Source organism: Bos javanicus, chromosome 14, assembly GCF_032452875.1.
Source record: "Bos javanicus breed banteng chromosome 14, ARS-OSU_banteng_1.0, whole genome shotgun sequence".
In the NCBI taxonomy this organism is placed as follows: domain Eukaryota; kingdom Metazoa; phylum Chordata; class Mammalia; order Artiodactyla; family Bovidae; genus Bos; species Bos javanicus.
Window position 1 is genome coordinate 42144977 of NC_083881.1, and position 19846 is coordinate 42164822.

Here is a 19846-nt window from a genome sequence, read left to right on the forward strand (position 1 = left end):
CAAGTTGTTTTTCTATTGCCTTGCTAGATATTATAAAAAATAAAAATACTCAATGCTGACAAAAATGATGACCTCATATATTCCTGTAAGAACTGTACATTTGTGCGCCCTTTCTGGAAAATAATTAGGTAATATGTATTACCTAATATATGCCCGAAGGGCAGCGGCCAAGAGGAATTACCCCACGTCTGAGGTCAGGGGCAGCAGCGAGAGTGCCCGGCTGCGACGGCGCAGGAACGGCTGAGAGGAGCTACCCAAGTCCGGGGCCAGGGGCGGAGGCCGAGAGGAGCTACCCCACGCCTGAGGAGCGGTGGCTGCGCAGACCCAGGAGGGCCTAGAGGAGCTATCCCACGTTGAAGGTCAGGAAGGGCAGCGGTGAGGAGAGACCCCTCGTCCAAGATAAGGAGCTGCGGCTGCGCTTTGCTGGAGCAGCCATGAAGAGATATCCCATGCCCAAGGTAAGAGAAACCCAAGTAAGACGGTAGGTGTTGCAAGAGGGCATTAGAGGGCAGACACACTGAAACCATACTCACAGGAAACAGTCAATATAATCACACTAGGACCACAGCCTTGTCTAACTCAATGAAACTAAGCCATGCCCATGGGGCAACCCAAGACGGGTGGGTGATGGTGGAGAGATCTGACAGAATGTGGTCCACTGGAGAAGGGAATGGCAAACCACTTCAGTATTCTTGCCTTGAGAACCCCATGAACAGTATGAAAAGGCAAAATGATAGGATACTGAAAGAGAAACTCCCCAGGTCAGTAGGTGCCCAATATGCTACTGGAGATCAGTGGAGAAATAACTCCAGAAAGAATGAAGGGATGGAGCCAAAGCAAAAACAATGCCCAGCTGTGAATGTGGCTGGTGATAGAAGCAAGGTCCGATGCTGTAAAGAGCATTATTGCATAGGAACCTGGAATGTCAGGTCCATGAATCAAGGCAAATTGGAAGTGGTCAAACAATAGATGGCAAGAGTGAATGTCGACATTCTAGGAATCAGTGAACTAAAATGGACTGGAATGGGTGAATTTAACTCAGATGACCATTATATCTACTACTGTGGGCAGGAATCCCTCAGAAGAAATGGAGTAGCCATCATGGTCAACAAAAGAGTCTGAAATGCAGTACATGGATGCAATCTCAAAAACGACAGAATGATCTCTGTTCATTTCCAAGGCAAACCATTCAATATCACAGTAATCCAAGTCTGTGCCCCAACCAGTAACACTGAAGTTGAACGGTTCTATGAAGACCTACAAGACCTTTTAGAACTAACACCCAAAAAAAGATGTCCTTTTCATTATAGGGGACTGGAATGCAAAAGTAGGAAGTCAAGAAACACCTGGAGTAACAGGCAAGTTTGGCCTTGGAATACGGAATGAAGCAGGGCAAAGACTAATGGAGTTTTGCCAAGAAAATGCACTGGTCATAGCAAACACCCTCTTCCAACAACACAAGAGAAGACTCTACACATGGACATCACCAGATGGTCAACACCGAAATCAGATTGATTATATTCTTTGCAGCCAAAGATAGAGAAGCTCTATACAGTCAGCAAAAACAAGACCAGGAGCTGACTGTGGCTCAGATCATGAACTCCTTATTGCAAAATTCAGACTTAAATTGAAGAAAGTAGGGAAAACCACTAGACCATTCAGGGATGACCTAAATCAAATCCCTTATGATTATACAGTGGAAGTGAGAAATAGATTTAAGGGCCTAGATCTGATAGATAGAGTGCCTGATGAACTATGGAATGAGGTTTGTGACATTGTACAGGAGACAGGAATCAAGACCATCCCTATGGAAAAGAAATGCAAAGAAGCAAAATTGCTGTCTGGGGAGGCCTTACAAATAGCTGTGAAAAGAAGAGAAGCAAAAAGCAAAGGAGAAAAAGAGAGATATAAACATCTGAATGCAGAGTTCCAAAGAATAGCAAGAAGAGATAAGAAAGCCTTCCTCAGCGATCAATGCGAAGAAATAGAGGAAAACAACAGAATGGGAAAGACTAGAGATCTCTTCAAAAAAATTAGAGATACCAAGGGAACATTTCAGGCAAAGATGGGCTCAATAAAGGACAGAAATGGTATGGACCTAACAGAAGCAGAAGATATTAAGAAGAGGTGGCAAGAAATACATAGAAGAACTGTACAAAAAAGATCTTCACAACCCAGATAATCATGATGGTGTGATCACTGACCTAGAGCCAGACATCCTGGAATGTGAAGTCAAGTGGGCCTTAGAAAACATCACTACGAACAAAGCTAGTGGAGGTGATGGAATTCCAGTTGCGCTATTTCAAATCCTGAAAGATGATGCTGTGAAAGTGCTGCACTCAATATGCCAGCAAATTTGGAAAACTCAGCAGTGGCCACAGGACTGGAAAAGGACAGTTTTCATTCCAATCCCAAAGAAAGGCAATGCCAAAGAATGCTCAAACCACCGCACAATTGCACTCATCTCACATGCTAGTAAAGTAATGCTCAAAATTCTCCAAGCCAGGCTTCAGCAATACGTGAACTGTGAACTTCCTGATGTTCAAGCTGGTTTTAGAAAAGGCAGAGGAACCAGAGATCAAATTGCCAACATCAGCTGGATCATGGAAAAAGCAAGAGAGTTCCAGAAAAACATCTATTTCTGCTTTATTGACTATGCCAAAGCCTTTGACTGTGTGAATCACAATAAACTGTGGAAAATTCTGAAAGAGATGGGAATACCAGACCACCTGACCTGCCTCTTGAGAAATCTGTATGCAGGTCAGGAAGCAACAGTTAGAACTGGACATGGAACAACAGACTAGTTCCAAATAGGAAAAGGAATACGTCAAGGCTGTATATTGTCACCCTGCTTATTTAACTTATATGCAGAGTACATTATGAGAAACGCTGGACTGGAAGAAACACAAGCTGGAATCAAGATTGCCAGGAGAAATATCAATAACCTTAGATATGCAGATGACACCACCCTTATGGCAGAAAGTGAAGAGGAACTAAAAAGCCTCTTGATGAAAGTGAAAGTGGAGAGTGAAAAAGTTGGCTTAAAGCTCAACATTCAGAAAACGAAGATCATGGCATCCGGTCCCATCACTTCATGGGAAATAGATGGGGAAACAGTGGAAACAGTGTCAGACTTTATTTTCTGGGCTCCAAAATCACTGCAGATGGTGACTGCAGCCATGAGATTAAAAGACGCTTACTCCTTGGAAGGAAAGTTATGACCAACCTAGACAGCATATTCAAAAGCAGAGACATTACTTTGCCAACAAAGGTCCGTCTAGTCAAGGCTATGGTTTTTCCTGTGGTCATGTATGGATGTGAGAGTTGGACTGTGAAGAAGGCTGAGCGCCGAAGAATTGATGCTTTTGAACTGTGGTGTTGGAGAAGACTCTTGAGAGTCCCTTGGACTGCCAGGAGATCCAACCAGTCCATTCTGAAGGAGATCAGCCCTGGGATTTCTTTGGAAGGAATGATGCTAAAGCTGAAACTCCAGTACTTGGCCACCTCATGCGAAGAGTTGACTCATTGGAAAAGACTCTGATGCTGGGAGGGATTGGGGGCAGGAGGAGAAGGGGACACCAGAGGATGAGATGGCTGGATGGCATCACTTACTCGATGGACATGAGTCTGAGTGAATTCTGGGAGCTGGTGATGGAGAGGGAGGCCTGGTGTGCTGTAATTCATGGGGTCGCAAAGAGTCGGACATGACTGAGCGACTGAACTGAACTTAACTGAATATATATTAAGAAGCTTAAAGTGCTGATTCTATTTAACTTAGACATCCTAGTTTTAGAAATCTAAATCCTTACTTAGTAGACCATATAGAAAAAGGACCTTTATTATTTATTATGAATTTTTCATTCCTTCTGAGCTAAGTAGAAAAATGAGTCTCGCCCTTACCCTGAACCTTATATGGATTCTATGTCATGGCTTCCATCATTTGTACTTTCTTACTTCCACAACTCAGTTCTACTTTATTGATGTGCTCTGGATGATTTTAACATCCAGATGTATTCAAAATATCTGTCCAGCTCCCCTTCACCTTTCCCTACAATACAACCAGATCAGTTACCCTCTTATTGTCCTGACACCCTTCTTTCATTATGTTATTACCGTAACATTCTATCATGTGTTTCCCCTACCCCCGGCCCCACCAAAAAAAAAAAAAAAAGAACAGGCTATTGCCTGCTTTGCCTCATCATAATGAGGACTTTTTCTGGAACTAGACTGTTTGGATTTGAATTCCAGCTTTGCCACTTGCCAGCTATGTGGTTCAGGTCTCACTTTCCTCATTACATGGAATTATCTAATTATTATATTAGAATTATATAATTATTACATGGAAAGTGGTCAGAGCAGTGCTGGCACATAGTAAACCCTGAATTTGTGTTATTATTATTATTATAACTAACAGAGGATAAGACGATTGGGTGGCATCACCAACTCGATGAACATGAGTTTGAACAGGCTCCGGGAGTTGGTGATGGGCAGGGAAGCCTGGCATGCTGCAGTCCATGGGGTCACAAAGAGTTGGACACGACTGAACAACTGAACTGAATTGATTATTATTATTATCATGTCATAGAGATATTATGAAGCTCAAATAATGTGTATGAAACCACTTTGTAATGCACTACTCATTATTTTCTATTACAGTAACATGTGTTTACTTTAATCTCATAAATTATAGAAGAACAAGGACTATCTTTTTCTAATGACTTACGTTGTACACAGTAAATTCTCAAAAGTTGCATTGAAATTAAATGTTATTTTATGACCAAATCACTGTTGACTTTTGGTTATGTCTAAATAACATCACGTCAAGATAACTCACAATCTTGTTATATATACACTTGTGTCTTCCACTATGTTAGAGGTCTTTTCAAAGTAGAGTCTACAATGGAGAATCCATGGCAAGCATGGAAGGAAAAGCTTTAGGAATTCTATCTACAGTTTTTCTTTATCTTTTGTAAATTTTTATTGTTTGGAATATATCATTACTAACATGTATGCAATTACTATGCAAATGCTATAACAGGTAAGTAAATGTATACTGGAAGTGCAGGCTTAAGACAGTTTTACTAAACGGTGTACACTCTAAAAGGTCTGGAGATCAGCACATTAACCCGCAGTATGGTTTCTCTCCTGGTGTCAAGCTGATCTATTGAAGTTTTCCTAGCACACAGTTTATATTTCTTTGTTTCCAAATCTGACTCACAACCAGTTTGTTTAAAATGAGAGTATGGCAGCCACTCCTTTTCAAGCTGCAACTTGCATTCTTCACACCAAGACTTAACCATCACCAAATGTAAAGTACTTAAAAGACAGGTCTGTATCTGGTCTATTTTTGCATCTATCCCCACACCCCCACCTCCTCACCACACAACAGGGTTTTCACAACTGGCACATAACAGGCTCCACATAAATGTTGGCTGAATGCATATAATGACACAGTGATTGCTACTGGAAGGCAGGAGAGTGTGCTGGTGAACAGCAGAAGCTCAGATCCTGGCTCTGCCACGTAACAGGGTGACCCTGAGCCTCAGAATTTTCCTTTGGGAAATGAAGGTGATTAAGTAAAGGGACTCTCCTGGGGTGTCCAGTGGTTAAGAATGACCCGCCAATGCAGGGGACACGGGTTCGATCACTCTGACCCAGGAAATTCCACTAAGTCCCTGCACCGCAGTTATTGAAACCCCCATGCCCTAGAACCTGTGCTCAGCAACGAGAGAAGCCACTGTAATGAGAAGCCCTTGCACTGTGACTAGAGAGCAGCCCTTGCTCATTGCAACTGGAGAAAGCCTACAGGCAGCAATGAAGACCCAGCACGACCAAAAATTAAAATGAATAAATAAATAATGTTTTTAAAAGTTAGTAAAGAGTAAAATCCATTTCTTGACTCAAAATATTAATTTGGTAGCATAATTTAATGCAGAAAACGCCCTCAATTCATGAAATGAAAAAGTGGGCAATTACCATGTAGTGTGCATTTTTTGTCAGCAGTTCTATATATTGAAGTGGTACAGCATGCAGTTATATAGCATCTTGAGTTTCCTGTATCCCCCCCAAGAGGTAAGACACTGATTTCCCAAGGAGCTGTGCCCCTTCAGTATGAGTATGCAGAGAAAGAGTGAGGGGAAGGAAGGGAAAGATTAGACAATTATTTCCATCTTATGAACGTGTGAGAGAGTTTGCTTTGTCATTTGGGGTTTCAAGTACTGATTACTGTTAAATCAACATATCCTATTACATTAATATGGCTCTTAAACTGTAAAAAAATTATTTTGGTCAATGAATCATTTGTCTATGTTGAAAATCCTAAAGAATAGCAACAATACCAATACTACCTCCTGGAACTAAAAGCAGTTCTAGCAAGATTTGAGGATACAAGGTTATATATGAAAGTCAATTGCTCTCCTATATACCTGCAATGAATAATTGGAACTTGAAATTCAAAACACAACACTATTTACAAAACTACCCAAAATACAATATCCTGTGCTTAAGTATAGTTCTAACAAAATATGAACAAGATTGGTATGAGGAAAAGCACAAAACTCTGATAAAAGAAATAATAAATAGAAGGATATCCCATGACCATGGATAGTAAGATTCAATACAGTTAGGATGTCAGGTAGGATGTGAGTTCTGATACCTCACCAATGAAGATATGCAGACGGCAATAGTCTGTGAAGGATGTTCAACATCATATGACATTAGGGAGCTGCTAATTAAAAGGACAGTGAAGTACAATGAAACATCTATTAGAATGGCTAGAATTTAAAACACTGACAACAGCAAATGTGGCAAGGATGTAAGGCAACAGGAGCTCTCATTCATTGCTGTTGAGAATGCAAAATGGTACAGTCACTTTGGAAGACAGCATGGCAGTTTAATACAAAGCTAAACATAGTCTTACCATATGATCCAGCAATCATTCTCCTAGGAATTTATCCAAATGAGTTGAAAATGTATGTCCACACAAAACCCTGCACACGAATGTTTGCAGAAGCTTTATGCTCGATAAAGGACAGAAATGGTATGGACCTAACAGAAGCACAAGATATTAAGAAGAGATGGCAAGAATACACAGAAGAACTGTACAAAAAAGATCTTCACAACCCAGATAATCATGATGGTGTGATCACTGACCTAGAGCCAGACATCCTGGAATGTGAAGTCAAGTGGGCCTTAGAAAGCATCACTACGAACAAAGCTAGTGGAGGTGATGGAATTCCAGTTGCGCTATTTCAAATCCTGAAAGATGATGCTGTGAAAGTGCTGCACTCAATATGCCAGCAAATTTGGAAAACTCAGCAGTGGCCACAGGACTGGAAAAGGACAGTTTTCATTCCAATCCCAAAGAAAGGCAATGCCAAAGAATGCTCAAACCACCGCACAATTGCACTCATCTCACATGCTAGTAAAGTAATGCTCAAAATTCTCCAAGCCAGGCTTCAGCAATACGTGAACTGTGAACTTCCTGATGTTCAAGCTGGTTTTAGAAAAGGCAGAGGAACCAGAGATCAAATTGCCAACATCAGCTGGATCATGGAAAAAGCAAGAGAGTTCCAGAAAAACATCTATTTCTGCTTTATTGACTAAGCCAAAGCCTTTGACTGTGTGGATCACAATAAACTGTGGAAAATTCTGAAAGAAATAGGAATACCAAACCACCCGATCTGCCTCTTGAGAAATGTGTATGCAGGTCAGGAAGCAACAGTTAGAACTGGACATGGAACAACAGACTGGTTCCAAATAGGAAAAGGAGTCCGTCAAGGCTGCATATTGTCACCCTGCTTATTTAACTTATATGCAGAGTACATTATGAGAAACGCTGAATTGGAAGAAACACAAGCTGGAATCCAGATTGCCGGGAGAAATATCAATAACCTCAGATATGCAGATGACACCACCCTTATGGCAGAAAGTGAAGAGGAACTAAAAAGCCTCTTGATGAAAGTGAAAGTGGAGAGTGAAAAGGTTGGCTTAAAGCTCAACATTCAGAAAATGAAGATTATGGCATCTGGTCCCATCACTTCATGGGAAATAAATGGGGAAACAGTGGAAACAGTGTCAGACTTTATTTTTCTGGGCTCCAAAATCACTGCAGATGGTGACTGCAGCCATAAAATTAAAAGATGTTTACTCCTTGGAAGGAAAGTTATGACCAACCTAGATAGCATATTCAAAAGCAGAGACATTACTTTGCCAACAAAGGTCCGTCTAGTCAAGGCTATGGTTTTTCCTGTGGTCATGTATGTATGGATGTGAGAGTTGGACTGTGAAGAAGGCTGAGCGCCGAAGAATTGATGCTTTTGAACTGTGGTGTTGGAGAAGACTCTTGAGAGTCCCTTGGACTGCAAGGAGATCCAACCAGTCCATTCTGAAGGAGATCAGCCCTGGGATTTCTTTGGAAGGAATGATGCTAAAACTGAAACTCCAGTACTTTGGCCACCTCATGCGAAGAGTTGACTCATTGGAAAAGACTCTGATGCTGGGAGGGACTGGGGGCAGGAGGAGAAGGGGACGCCAGAGGATGAGATGGCTGGATGGCATCACTGACTCAGTGGACGTGAGTCTGAGTGAACTCTGGGAGTTGGTGATGGAGTGGGAGGCCTGGTGTGCTGCAATTCATGTGGTCGCAAAGAGTCGGACACAACTGAGCGACTGAACTGAACTGAACTGATTCATAATTGTCAAAATTAGAAGCAATAAAGACATATCCTTCAATCAGTGAATGGAGAAACAAACTGTAGTACATCCATTCGATGGAATTTTATTCAACAATAAAATGAAATGAGCTATCAAGCCACAAAAAGGCAGGGAAGAACCTTAAATACACATTGCTAAATCAAAGAATCCAGTCTAAAAAAGCTACAAACTGCATGATTCTAACTATATGACATTTTTAGAGGCTAACCGCAGAGACCGTAAACAGATCTGTGGTTGCCATGGGTTAAGAGGAGGGAGGGAAGTATGAATCAGTGGAGCACAGGGAATTTTTAAGGATGGTGAAACTATTTGCATGATACTGTCAGGGTGGATACAGGACATTACCCATTTGTCAAAAACCATATAATTGTGCAACAGGAGAAACAAACACTAATGTCAACTATGGGATTTAGTTAATAACAATGTATCAATATTGGTTCATTGATTGTAACTAATGTACCACACAAATGCAAGATGTTAAATACAGGGGATATTGTACAGAGGGAGGGTGGGTGTGTGGGAATTCTCTACATTCTCCTCAACTTTTCTGTAAACCTAAAACTACCCTAAAGAATAATAGCTGTTATCAAAAAATGTCCAAAGTAAGTAAAAAATACCACAGCAAATTATATATATATATAAAATACTTAAGTATATGCCAATACACACATTCAGATAAAATAAAATAACTATACATCTCTTTCTCTTCTTGATAATTTTTCGATTTTAGTTCCCTGACCAGGGATCAAACACATTCCCCTGTAGTGGAAGCATGGAGTCTTACCACTGGACTTCCAGGGAAATCCCTTCACGATAAATTTTAAACTATATATTCTGTTATTTTCCTTCTTCGAATACAATGCTTTTATATGGACTGTCAATCATGTCCGACTCTTTGCAACCCCATGGACTGTAGACTATCAGGCTCCTCTGTCCATGGGATTTTCCAGGCAAGAGTACCGGAGTGGGTTACCATTTCCTTCTCCAGGGGATCTTCCCGACCCACGTATCGAACCTGGGTCTCCAGCATTGCAGGCAGATGTTTTACCGTCTGAGCTACCAGGGAAGCCACAGTGTAATGCTTTTATATGGACTGTCAGTGGAAGATGAGGAGATGCAGAGAGTTATGCTAAATTATGTTCAGAAAAATTTTGGTAGTGAAGGGAACTAGGATTGATGAGTCTGGAGTCTAGGAAAGAATTCTTTTTAAAGGATATAATGATGACAACTCTAAAAAAAAAATACTGTTAGCCCCCATTCACTTTTATTCTTTAGTTATTTCACTGTCTTTCAAAGAATATAAGTAAATACTAAAATATAAAACTGCATACCAACAGTACATATAAAATTTTGCCAATGAGTTAAAATGCAAGGAAAACGAACACATACCAAGTCATCGATGTTGACCATTAGAACATTCTGATATGCTCCACCGTCTTTACCGCTAATATCACAATCAGATGATGCTACTGGCAACAGAACAAGGATCAGGGGAGGAATTCCAAAGATATACCTAAAAGAAACTGAATTCAACAGTAAGTAAGAATCAGCCAAATGTTTTAAGTCATATTATATCATCTGATGGCAGTGTTTCAATTGGCCTGACCACTAATTTCTAAGAATTTTTAAAATGTATCTTGCTTCTGCAGAGTGTAGGGAAAAACTCCGAAGTTCATTATTATGTAACAGCCAAAGTAAGACAATATTTTAGAGTCTAGGTTTCTTTCATTTGAATTCAGATATAACTCTTTGGGATAGTGCAGAACAGGTGTGATGACAGCAAAGTCTCTTTGCTCCATTGACAGAAAAACAGGTAAACTATAGGTTAAAAATGAGAAATTCTTGAAAGTTTATGATCTATGGCACGTGACTGTATATTTATATAAAACTTGGTGGCTGATCAAGTGTCCAGCTGTTTCCTGGAGGCAACATCGCAGGAAGTTTATCTCCACAGTACGGCACTATGATCATATTCTTTCTTTTTAATAATGGACCTTAGAAGGCTTACCTTTCCTAGAACTGGTACAAAGTTGACATTTATATTATAAGACCCCTTATCTTTTCAGTATCTTCTATTTCTAAATGCCCAGAGACTCACATTCTCTTCAAACACAGCCCTGTTTAGCTTCTTGACATGTTAGGAAAACAATAAATAAATTCATACCCTGTTAACTAATTATTTATATCTGTTTTTAAATGTCTTCTTATTTAGGGGCATTTTTTAATCAAAATGGATGAAATTATAAATGACATCATTTTTGGCAATAGTAATACACTGATAGAAAGCTAGGGATTCCCTGAGGGATTAAAATCTGGTTTTATGGGGACTTATTTTATTTCTTCACAAGCTTGCCAGAGTGTCTTGTTTGAATCTTTCTGTAAACTATTGAGTGTTGATGACAATGTATTTCCTGTGACTTTCACCAGTGAACTTTAACTATTCTCATTGAGTGCAAGACATTTCACATGTATGCCTACTCCTGATTAAGATTACAAACAATGCTGCTTGGAACCCAAGGAACTAAAGACTGTCAAATATATCATAAACTTCCCGATAACATTATAATCTGTTACATCATTATCTGTCATACAAAAGTGAGTAACTCTCCCCATTAAATTATGTGCTGTTAGTGACCCATATATTTACAATACAGTATGTAGACTGGATAGCAGATAGAGGAACAAACATGAATCTCACATCAAATCTTCATACTGACATTTAACAAGGTAAGAAAAACAAAATGAGAGGCAGGATCTACTCAAAGCTCTGACACTAAGTTTCTGTACGCATGATGAGCAAGAATTCACTTAGGAGATTAATGATGCTGCTGCTGCTACTGCTAAGTCGCTTCAGTCATGTCCGACTCTGTGCGACCCCATAGACAGCAGTCCACCAGGCTCCCCCATCCCTGGGATTTTCCAGGCAAGAGTACTGGAGTGGATTGCCACTGCCTTCTCCGGATGATGATGCTAGTTGCCCTTAACTGAGTACCTGTCATGTACCAAGCACTGTTCAGTGCCTTATACTTACTGTCTCTAAAGATCCAAAGGGTCCTACCAGGTAGTTAATCTTTTTGTTAAACATAAATAGTAGGTGCCGGGTCTGGATTCTAACCTGAGCCAATTGCTTCACCAGGATTTGATCCTAAATGCCCATAATCTTTCTAAAAAATAATCTTATTTATTTATTTATTTTTGGTTGTGCTGGGTTTTCCTTGTTGTGTGGGCTTTTCTCTAGTTGCGAAGCACGGGTTTCTCATCACCATGACATCTCTTGTTGAAGAGCACCAGCTCTAGGGCGCACAGGCTTTAGGAGTTGTGGTCCCCAGGCTCTGGAGCACAGCTTCAATAGTTGTGGTGTATGGGCTTAGTTGCCCTGGGACACGTGGGATCTTCCCAGATCAGGAATTAAACTCATGTCTCCTGCATCAGTAGGTGGATTCTTTACCACTGAGCCACCAGGGAAGCCTACCCATAATCTTTTAATAATATGTCATCATTTTGATCTAAATGAAAACTACCTCCAGGTTCTATTATCTATCTCCACCTCTCTTTCTTCTACTATTGTCTCTCTCACCTGAAGATTCTCAAACAATGATCAATTGCTAATTATTTAGTATCCTAACTTTGTAATTAGATTTGTATAGATAGTGCAGAGCCAAACTTTTTCTTTTCTCTGTCATCTTAAAGGTGTCTGGCAGGGATACTTCAGGAGGAATAGAGGATAAGGAAAGTTTATACACCATACAGCTTGAAATGAGCTTTAAAGGAATAATAACAAAGTAATTAAACATTAGAATGAAAAGGAGACATTTTTACTATTGTACATAAATGTTATTTCAAAGGTCCACATTTTACACTTCGATTTAGGAGGCAGTTTTATTTTTTCTGAGCACTACTTATTGTGCCCTCTTCATTCCAAATTTCAGTAATGAGTGCTCCCAAAATTCACGTTGATCCACTTGGTCATTGGACGGTATTTTATCAATGCTTTCAAATGATGACTTAGTGGGGAATTAAGTCTTTTTTGTGCAATTCTAAAACAATATTTGCCTTATCTAGAGTGTCTTTGGTTGCCACTATTGTTAAATGGGCTTCCCTGGTGGCTCAGAGGTTAAAGTGTCTGCTCGCAATGTGAGAGACCTGGGTTCAATCCCTGGGTTGGGAAGATCCCTTGGAGAAGGAAATGGCAACCCACTCCAGTATTCTTGCCTGGAGAATCCCATGGATGGAGGAGCTGGTGGGCTACAGTCCACGGGGTCACAGAGAGTCGGACATGACTGAGTGACTTAACTTGTTAAATAGGTCAGCCCTGGGCTTCCCTGGTGGCTTGGCAGTAAAGAATCTGCAATGCAAGAGACATGGGTTCAATTTCTGGGTTGGGAAGATCCCCTGGAGAAGAAAAAGTCAACTCATTCCATTATGCTTGCCTGGGAAATCCCATGGACAGAGGAGCCTGGCAAGCTACAGTTCACTGGGCCACAAAAGAGTTAGACGTGACTTAGGAATTAAATCACCACCAGCAGCTCAGCTCCAGATAGCCTTGGCAACACAAAGCACAGAGGGAGACCTGGAGGCTGTGTCTTGGTGTGGAAATGGGTTAAGAGACCACTAAAAGGACAGAGCAGCTCAAAATCTTCACTTCCCTAATTTGTACAATGAAAACCTCAGACTAACTGATCCCTTGATATCCCTTTCAACTCGTAAGCACCTTAATTCTAAGAATCTACCTAGCCATCCAAATACAGTAACTCTTTAAACCTGAAATCCCCTGATGGACAATGTTGCAAATACATTCCAGTGCTTCAAACCCAGGTCTCAGAAGTTCCTAGATTTCTCATTAATGACTTGCCTTCAACTGAAGTCTTTTCTCCATACCACATAGAGAGTAACATATTAATATTGCCTAGTTTGAGCCTGCTTTTGACATTGTTGTCACAATAGGAAAGGACTCTGCTTTTATTTTTAGATTATGCATAGAATACCAACCCTATCCCCCCCCACCTTGACTTTTCCCTTAGGTTACAAAAAAAGATAAACCGTAAAGAATAATGCAAGGCAAGCTTGGGCTTGTGGAATTTTCTTTAGATTTCCTGAAGGGATTGAAACTGGAGAATTTGTTTTCAGTAGGGAATTTGGTTAAACCAGAATGATGGCTGTCTAAAAAAGTCTTGTTGGTTTTTATATTAAGCCAAATAATACATTCAATCCTCAGATGCTTGTTATGGGGTCAAAGTGAACATAAACAAATTAGTTTCTACAATCCTTCAAATCCAATCTTTCATTACTGTTTAAGACCAATCAGTATGTATTGACTGTCTACTGTACACATTACATAGACCTATTTTCATGAAAGACATTATCTGAATATATAAGATTTGGCTTTAGTATGAGCAATTGGCATAAACGAGTGAATAAATAAAAAGTTAATAAACAGTAGGAAATAATCATATATGAAAACCACCTTTTAAAGGTTCTAAAATCAATTTTATGTTCACACAAAGCATTCTAATATTTGCCACAAACATATTGATTGGATTATAAATTCTATCCATAAGTCCTATGATAAACAGCAGATAAAGACATTTCTGAAGCCATCCTATAATACTATATACAGTATTTCATTTAATCCCATAACCATTTCTTGAGGTAAGTACTATCAATTACTAAACATTTTGGCAGATGGAGAATCTGGGGCCCAAATTTTTCCCCGGATAAAATGAGTTTTGTAAGAGTCAGGATTCAAATCCAAGATTGTCAGGTTGAAAAGTCTAGAAACTAAGCTTTCAGCCACTGAGCTACACTGCTTCCTGTAAAAATAACTGCATGTGTGTCCTCAAGGGAAATGTGCAAAAACCCCATCTTTCTCCACATGAAACTCACTGTGGTGCTTCCTTGGCCAAGCTCTGAAACATTGCACCACATACTCCTATTTAAGGGGAAAAAGACATTGACTGTTTGGTTTTATTACATTAGGTTATGTGTCACAGGTGCAGCCAGAAAAAAAAAAAAATCTCACATCACAGAGAAATCAACATGTAATGTGGTCCTACAAAGTAACCTCTTCCATTTTTGTCTAAGGTATTTCAGCATTGTTATGATGCCCTGTGTAATTCTCTTTAAACTTGTTCAGGCTTTCTAATCTTCCTCAGTTCTCCATTTGTACCACTATTCCATTTTTGGGTCGTCAAATAATTAAATTATCAAAACTAGAGAGCACAATCATCAAGGACCACATAGGAGGTCCTCAACTACTTCAACTTCCAAAAGAAGTGTCAAAGTGAAAGGACAAAAAGTAATGAAACCTCTAATGAAATCGATTGGAACAAACTGCAGATAGCCACTCAGAGTAATTATTATTAGGAGTTTAGAATTCTAATATTTTGGTTGCTGATAACTTATGCTACATGATTAGTGTAGATATTCAGGAAATGGAATAATGGACACCTTAGCTTCCTCCTTGTCAGTAATGGACACCTTAGCTTCCTCCTCTTGCTTTACCTCTCCGCTCTAGATCAGAGGTGATGGGAGGATAAGAGCTGGGAGCCATCCAGAAAGAAGCAACTGCAGAAGCTCGGTGGGCATTGTAAGGAAAACAGGAATATACCTAATTTCTAATTCTATATTAAACTTCTAGAGGAGGCCCATTAAGAATTCTCTATACTCTAAACCCTACTCCGTTATTTTGTTACTGATCAGGTACTTCTGGACTATGTCACTTTTTGATGCTTGAATACCTGTGAGTGGGCAAAAAGCTCTTCTAATCTAAAGGTGGAGCCAGGAAAGGCATCAAACAGGACAACAACCTCCTGTCTATTCTGGCCCCCTCCCCATTCGTCTCCTTTTGATAGAGGAAGTATTTACTGTAAAACAGCAGAATTTTCCTCAGGCGATCCCTCCCTAAGCACGTTTCCCTTCCCCCCAATCCCCCCAGCACACCTTTTTTGTTTTGTTTTTCCCCCTAGTCAACTTTTGGACTCTATACTAGCCGTATGGCTGCTAACGCCATCGCTTCAACTCTGTCCTTGCCCATTTAAAATTCGTATTCCACACAAGTAAAATCTACTCGGTCTCAGCAAGGGTCTAAAATGTAGAATTATGCCTGTTAATTCTGCCTCCGTCAAGGAGCACCCATTTAGAACAAACAAAACAAAACCCAAAGTGTCCCTTCTCAGTGCCAGCCCGGAGCACTTGGTTTCCCAGCAAAAGACACCGGGTACAGCCCCAGTCGGAAACTCCCAGCCTCAGTAAGTGGGTGAAAACGGGGTTTTCCGGAGACCTGTCCCTTTGGGGTTTAAAAGCGTGTCCCGTGGGAGCTTCGCTTTCACTTCTCTAAGGATTTGGAGCTGCAAGAGCCCACATCCTCGCAGATCCCGGGGCGCCGGTGAGTACCTCGGCGCGACCAGGAGCCCGGGGTGGGTGGGTTGGGCGCTCGGTTGACAGCGGGCGGCGCTGGCTCCGGGAGAAGGACGGAGCGCGTTGTTACCCCGGGACCTGGGCGCAGGCTGCCACAGCTGAACGGCGCGGAGGCTGCAGCGCCGGGTCTCGGGGACAGAGGGCCGGCGTCGGGGACCGAGGCTCCCACGCAGCTTGCCAGGTGCAAGTGGCAATGGGCCAGGGTACTCGGGCGCGGTCGCCGGCTGCCCCGGGGCAGAGCCCGAGCTCTCCGCAGGTCCAAAGTGCAAGGCCAGGCTGTTCCCGGACGCGCCTGAGCGCGGGGCCCCGCAGCGCGTCCGAGTCCCCGGGAGTGCCGGGCGCGCGAATTTCTGCGCCCGAGAGAGGAGCGCTTACCATGGAACATGGTCTGCGGGAGCGGGCGTGGTCATGATGACCGCAACTGCAGCAGGAGCACGCTCTCACCGCCCATAGTCACTCCCAGGACCCTGGTCTTCCGCGGAGTTACCGGGAGTCCGTGCCGGGAAGGGCCGTCTCTGTCGCTGGTTCCTCCTACCCACGCCGAGCCTGCTGTTTCATCCATCCCAAGGGGGGCGGCACACACCAGGGCCCGGCTCTGCGCTTTGCCTTTCCCATAACTTCCGTAGGATCAGCCGGCAGTGTACTTTCAGTTTCTACTTTGCGCTTGGTCTGCAGGTTCGATCTCCAAGTTAATCACTGGGGCGCCTTCACAGCACCCCCCCGCCTCCCTTCTCCTGGTCACCTGCGTCCTCCCCGAGCGCTTCCTGTGCGCCTGGACCAAGACCAGAGGAGCGCGCGGATTTCCAAAGCACCGCAGGAGGAATGAGTTGGTCTTCTGATTCCGGGCGATTTGAGGCAAAAGACTTCCCAAATGACCTCTAGCCGCCTTGGCAAAAGTAGGCGACTAGGATCTAAAAGCATCGGTTGCTAATGAGTCCACAGAAGCCGTAAATGTGAGGGGCGAGAGCTGGGCTATTGCAAGCGGGAACCAGGGAGGAGGCGTAGCAGCTCTTGCCGCGGATGTGGTGGTGGACGATGCCAAGTCCTCTTGTTTAAAAAAAAAAAAAGGAAGTAAAGAATGATGAATGATTAAGAGGGCCACGGGCCACTCCCTCGGCCTCTCTAACCTCTCTTGGTCTCTTTCCTCTCTGTCTTTTGTACATGCACCTGCTCAGGTGAGATCTCAAAGGAAAATAAAGCGGTGGGTCAGTCTCCTCTGGGAAGAGCTATCTTTGGACCTAGAAATTAAAGCCCAAATTAGGTGGAGAAAGTGGAGACCGATAATAGCTCCTAACAATGTCTCCCTTGTGCGTTTGTCTGAATTGGCTAATAAATCAAATTATCCATTGTGACTGTGTGTTTACAGAAGCTTATTAGATAAAGATAAGTTTATAAGATAAACAAAAGTTTATCTTTTTTTTTTTTTTTTCTAGACCTGAATTATTTAGATATTTTCTGTCTTGTTCGGTTTCTGATATTCTGCAGAAACCCTGCTTAAATGAAGGTGGGTGATGTAAAGAAATAACAGTGATAATAATATTATGGCTATCATTTACCTAGCATTTGTTCTGTACTAGTATTGTGCTAATCCTTTTATATATGTCATCTCAGGCAAAATTTCCTCTGTGGTAGATAATTTTGTGGGAACTAAGACTTCCTTAAGTATATGCCCGAATTCACTCCCCTGGTTAGTAACAAATGTGGAACACAAACCTACTGTAAATCAGCTCTAGAGTCCACACTTGGGATCCTTGGGTTAGAAGTCCTGTGAACAATGCAGAAATTGATGCCAGGACAGAAACAGAGTCACATGTAGTGTGGGTATGGCTTTGCTCCAGTGCGGGGACCTCAGGACAAATTTCTGGAATTTATGAGTTCTCAGTTGAGACCCAAGCAGGTCAATTAACTTGACGATGTGAGCATTTCAGATTCTTTGATAGTGTGAACAAAGAAAAAAGGAAAAGAAAGCAGAGAGAAAAAAAAAAAAAAAATGAAACAGAGGGTGAAGCAGTGTTGCTTAAGGCTGAAACCTGGATTTCTATTCCTCTTTTAGCCTCATTTCTCACATCCAGTTCATAGGCAAGTCCTGTCAGCAATACCTCTAAAATAAATCCCAAATCTATTCTGTGAATTGCCTAAGGTTAACCATTAAAACCCTGCTGTCTAGGGACCTTCCAGTTTCTACTCTTGCCCACAACCTCTTCATTCTCTTCATAGCAGCAGGATATTGATTTACATTTGCCATTTTCCGTGACCACTCCCTAACCACTTCCCGCTGTACATGGGGCTTTCATGGCCCTGAGTGATCTGGGCTTCTGCTGCCCTCCCTGGCTCTCTGGTACCCATGACTTTTTTCCTCCCTGTGTCCAGCCAAGCTGACTTCCACTTAGATGAGCATCTAGGACTTCCCTGGTGGTCCATTGGTTAAGACTCCTCCCTTCTGATACAGGGGTCGTGGGTTCGATCCCTGGTCTGGGAACCGAGATTCCATATATCATGTGAAAAGAAAAAGAAAGTGTCTAGCACACAGCCATGCAGAAAGTGAAAGAATGAGAGAGGACAATTGAGTGAGAGGCATGAATGAGAACATGTGTGGAAGAGACAGTTTGTGAAGACAGGAGGAAAATAGGAGGAAAGGGGAAGAGAACAAGGGAAACGAACAAGAACAGGACACAGAATGTGGTGGGGGTTGGGGGGATGTCAAGTATTTCCATCTGACTGGAACTTAGGGTGGAGGTGGGGAGTGGAGAAACAGGAGGCTGGAGTGAAAAGTAAAAATGAATTTTGTAATTAAACATAACAATGTTGGTTATTGATTTATTTAAAATCCCTGACAGCAGAATTGAGGTATGTAACTGCATATAGCCTGTAGTTTTTATTTTTTTAACTTTTCAGGGACAGATAAAAGAGCATCCATCAATAACTTGCTCAGCAGGAAATCCGTCTTCCTTTTTCATGCAATCACTGTAAAACTTGGTTGAACAAGAGCTTGTGCATAAGTGAACTTTTGGGAAGCATGAGGGAAAATTATTCAGAGCTCCAAGAGGAGATGTAAATTCCTCACCAGACTCTGACCCTAAATGTGAAGAATCTCTGAAAAAAATATTCATAAATCATTGGGCATTTTTTTTATTATATGCAAATGGGCACTTTCTAACTTCAAGTTATTATTTTTCTGTCTATGGCAGAATTAATACCATTTGGAAAAAAATTCCAAAATGTATTCTTAAATTTGTAGTTGATATTTTGATAAAATGAACATTATTTTTTATTAGACAGATAGATAAGGATAAAAGAAATGTCATGAATTTTTATATGCTAATGTTATGTGATTAGAAAAGCTGGGTGGTTACCATCAAGTTCACTTATAGACCCAATGGTGCAGAAAAGCCAATATGGAAACAAAATAGTATATAAAGTTTATGAGTTATAACCAATAAATATTAAGAAAGAAGACAACATTCTCAGAATGATTAATACAATGTACTTGAAAAAATGGAAATAAAACCATATGAATGTCAGCTTAAAGAGAGAATCATTTGATGTTAATGAATGTCTTTTTAAATGTTCCACAATCTTCAATCTAAATAGTTCATTATTGGTAATCTGAAAATCTTTTCTTGATAATTATCTGAACTATTTTTACCCAACATAATATGACCATTTTTTATAGTCTGAGATCTGAATGCTAGCTATCATTCTATCAGTATTTTCT

General features: G+C 41.3%; 1 protein-coding gene and 1 long non-coding RNA gene across 3 annotated transcripts in view; one reads left to right on the top strand and one right to left on the bottom strand.

Moving 5' to 3' along the window:
- Positions 1–16813, bottom strand: part of IL7 (interleukin 7) — a 60190-nt gene extending 43377 nt beyond the window's left edge. For both annotated transcript variants that reach the window (XM_061439053.1, XM_061439052.1), the window contains exons 1-2: positions 16507–16813; positions 10105–10238 (exon numbers count right to left, since the gene is read on the bottom strand). In XM_061439053.1, coding sequence (XP_061295037.1) covers positions 10105–10238; positions 16507–16516 — 144 coding nt within the window. In that variant the 5' untranslated portion in view covers positions 16517–16813. The remainder of the gene's footprint in view (positions 1–10104; positions 10239–16506) is intronic.
- Positions 15240–17220, top strand: LOC133260560 (uncharacterized). The gene is made up of 2 exons (XR_009740860.1): positions 15240–16099; positions 16807–17220. It is a non-coding gene; the product is annotated as an uncharacterized LOC133260560 (long non-coding RNA).
- Positions 17221–19846: the final 2626 nt, after the last annotated feature.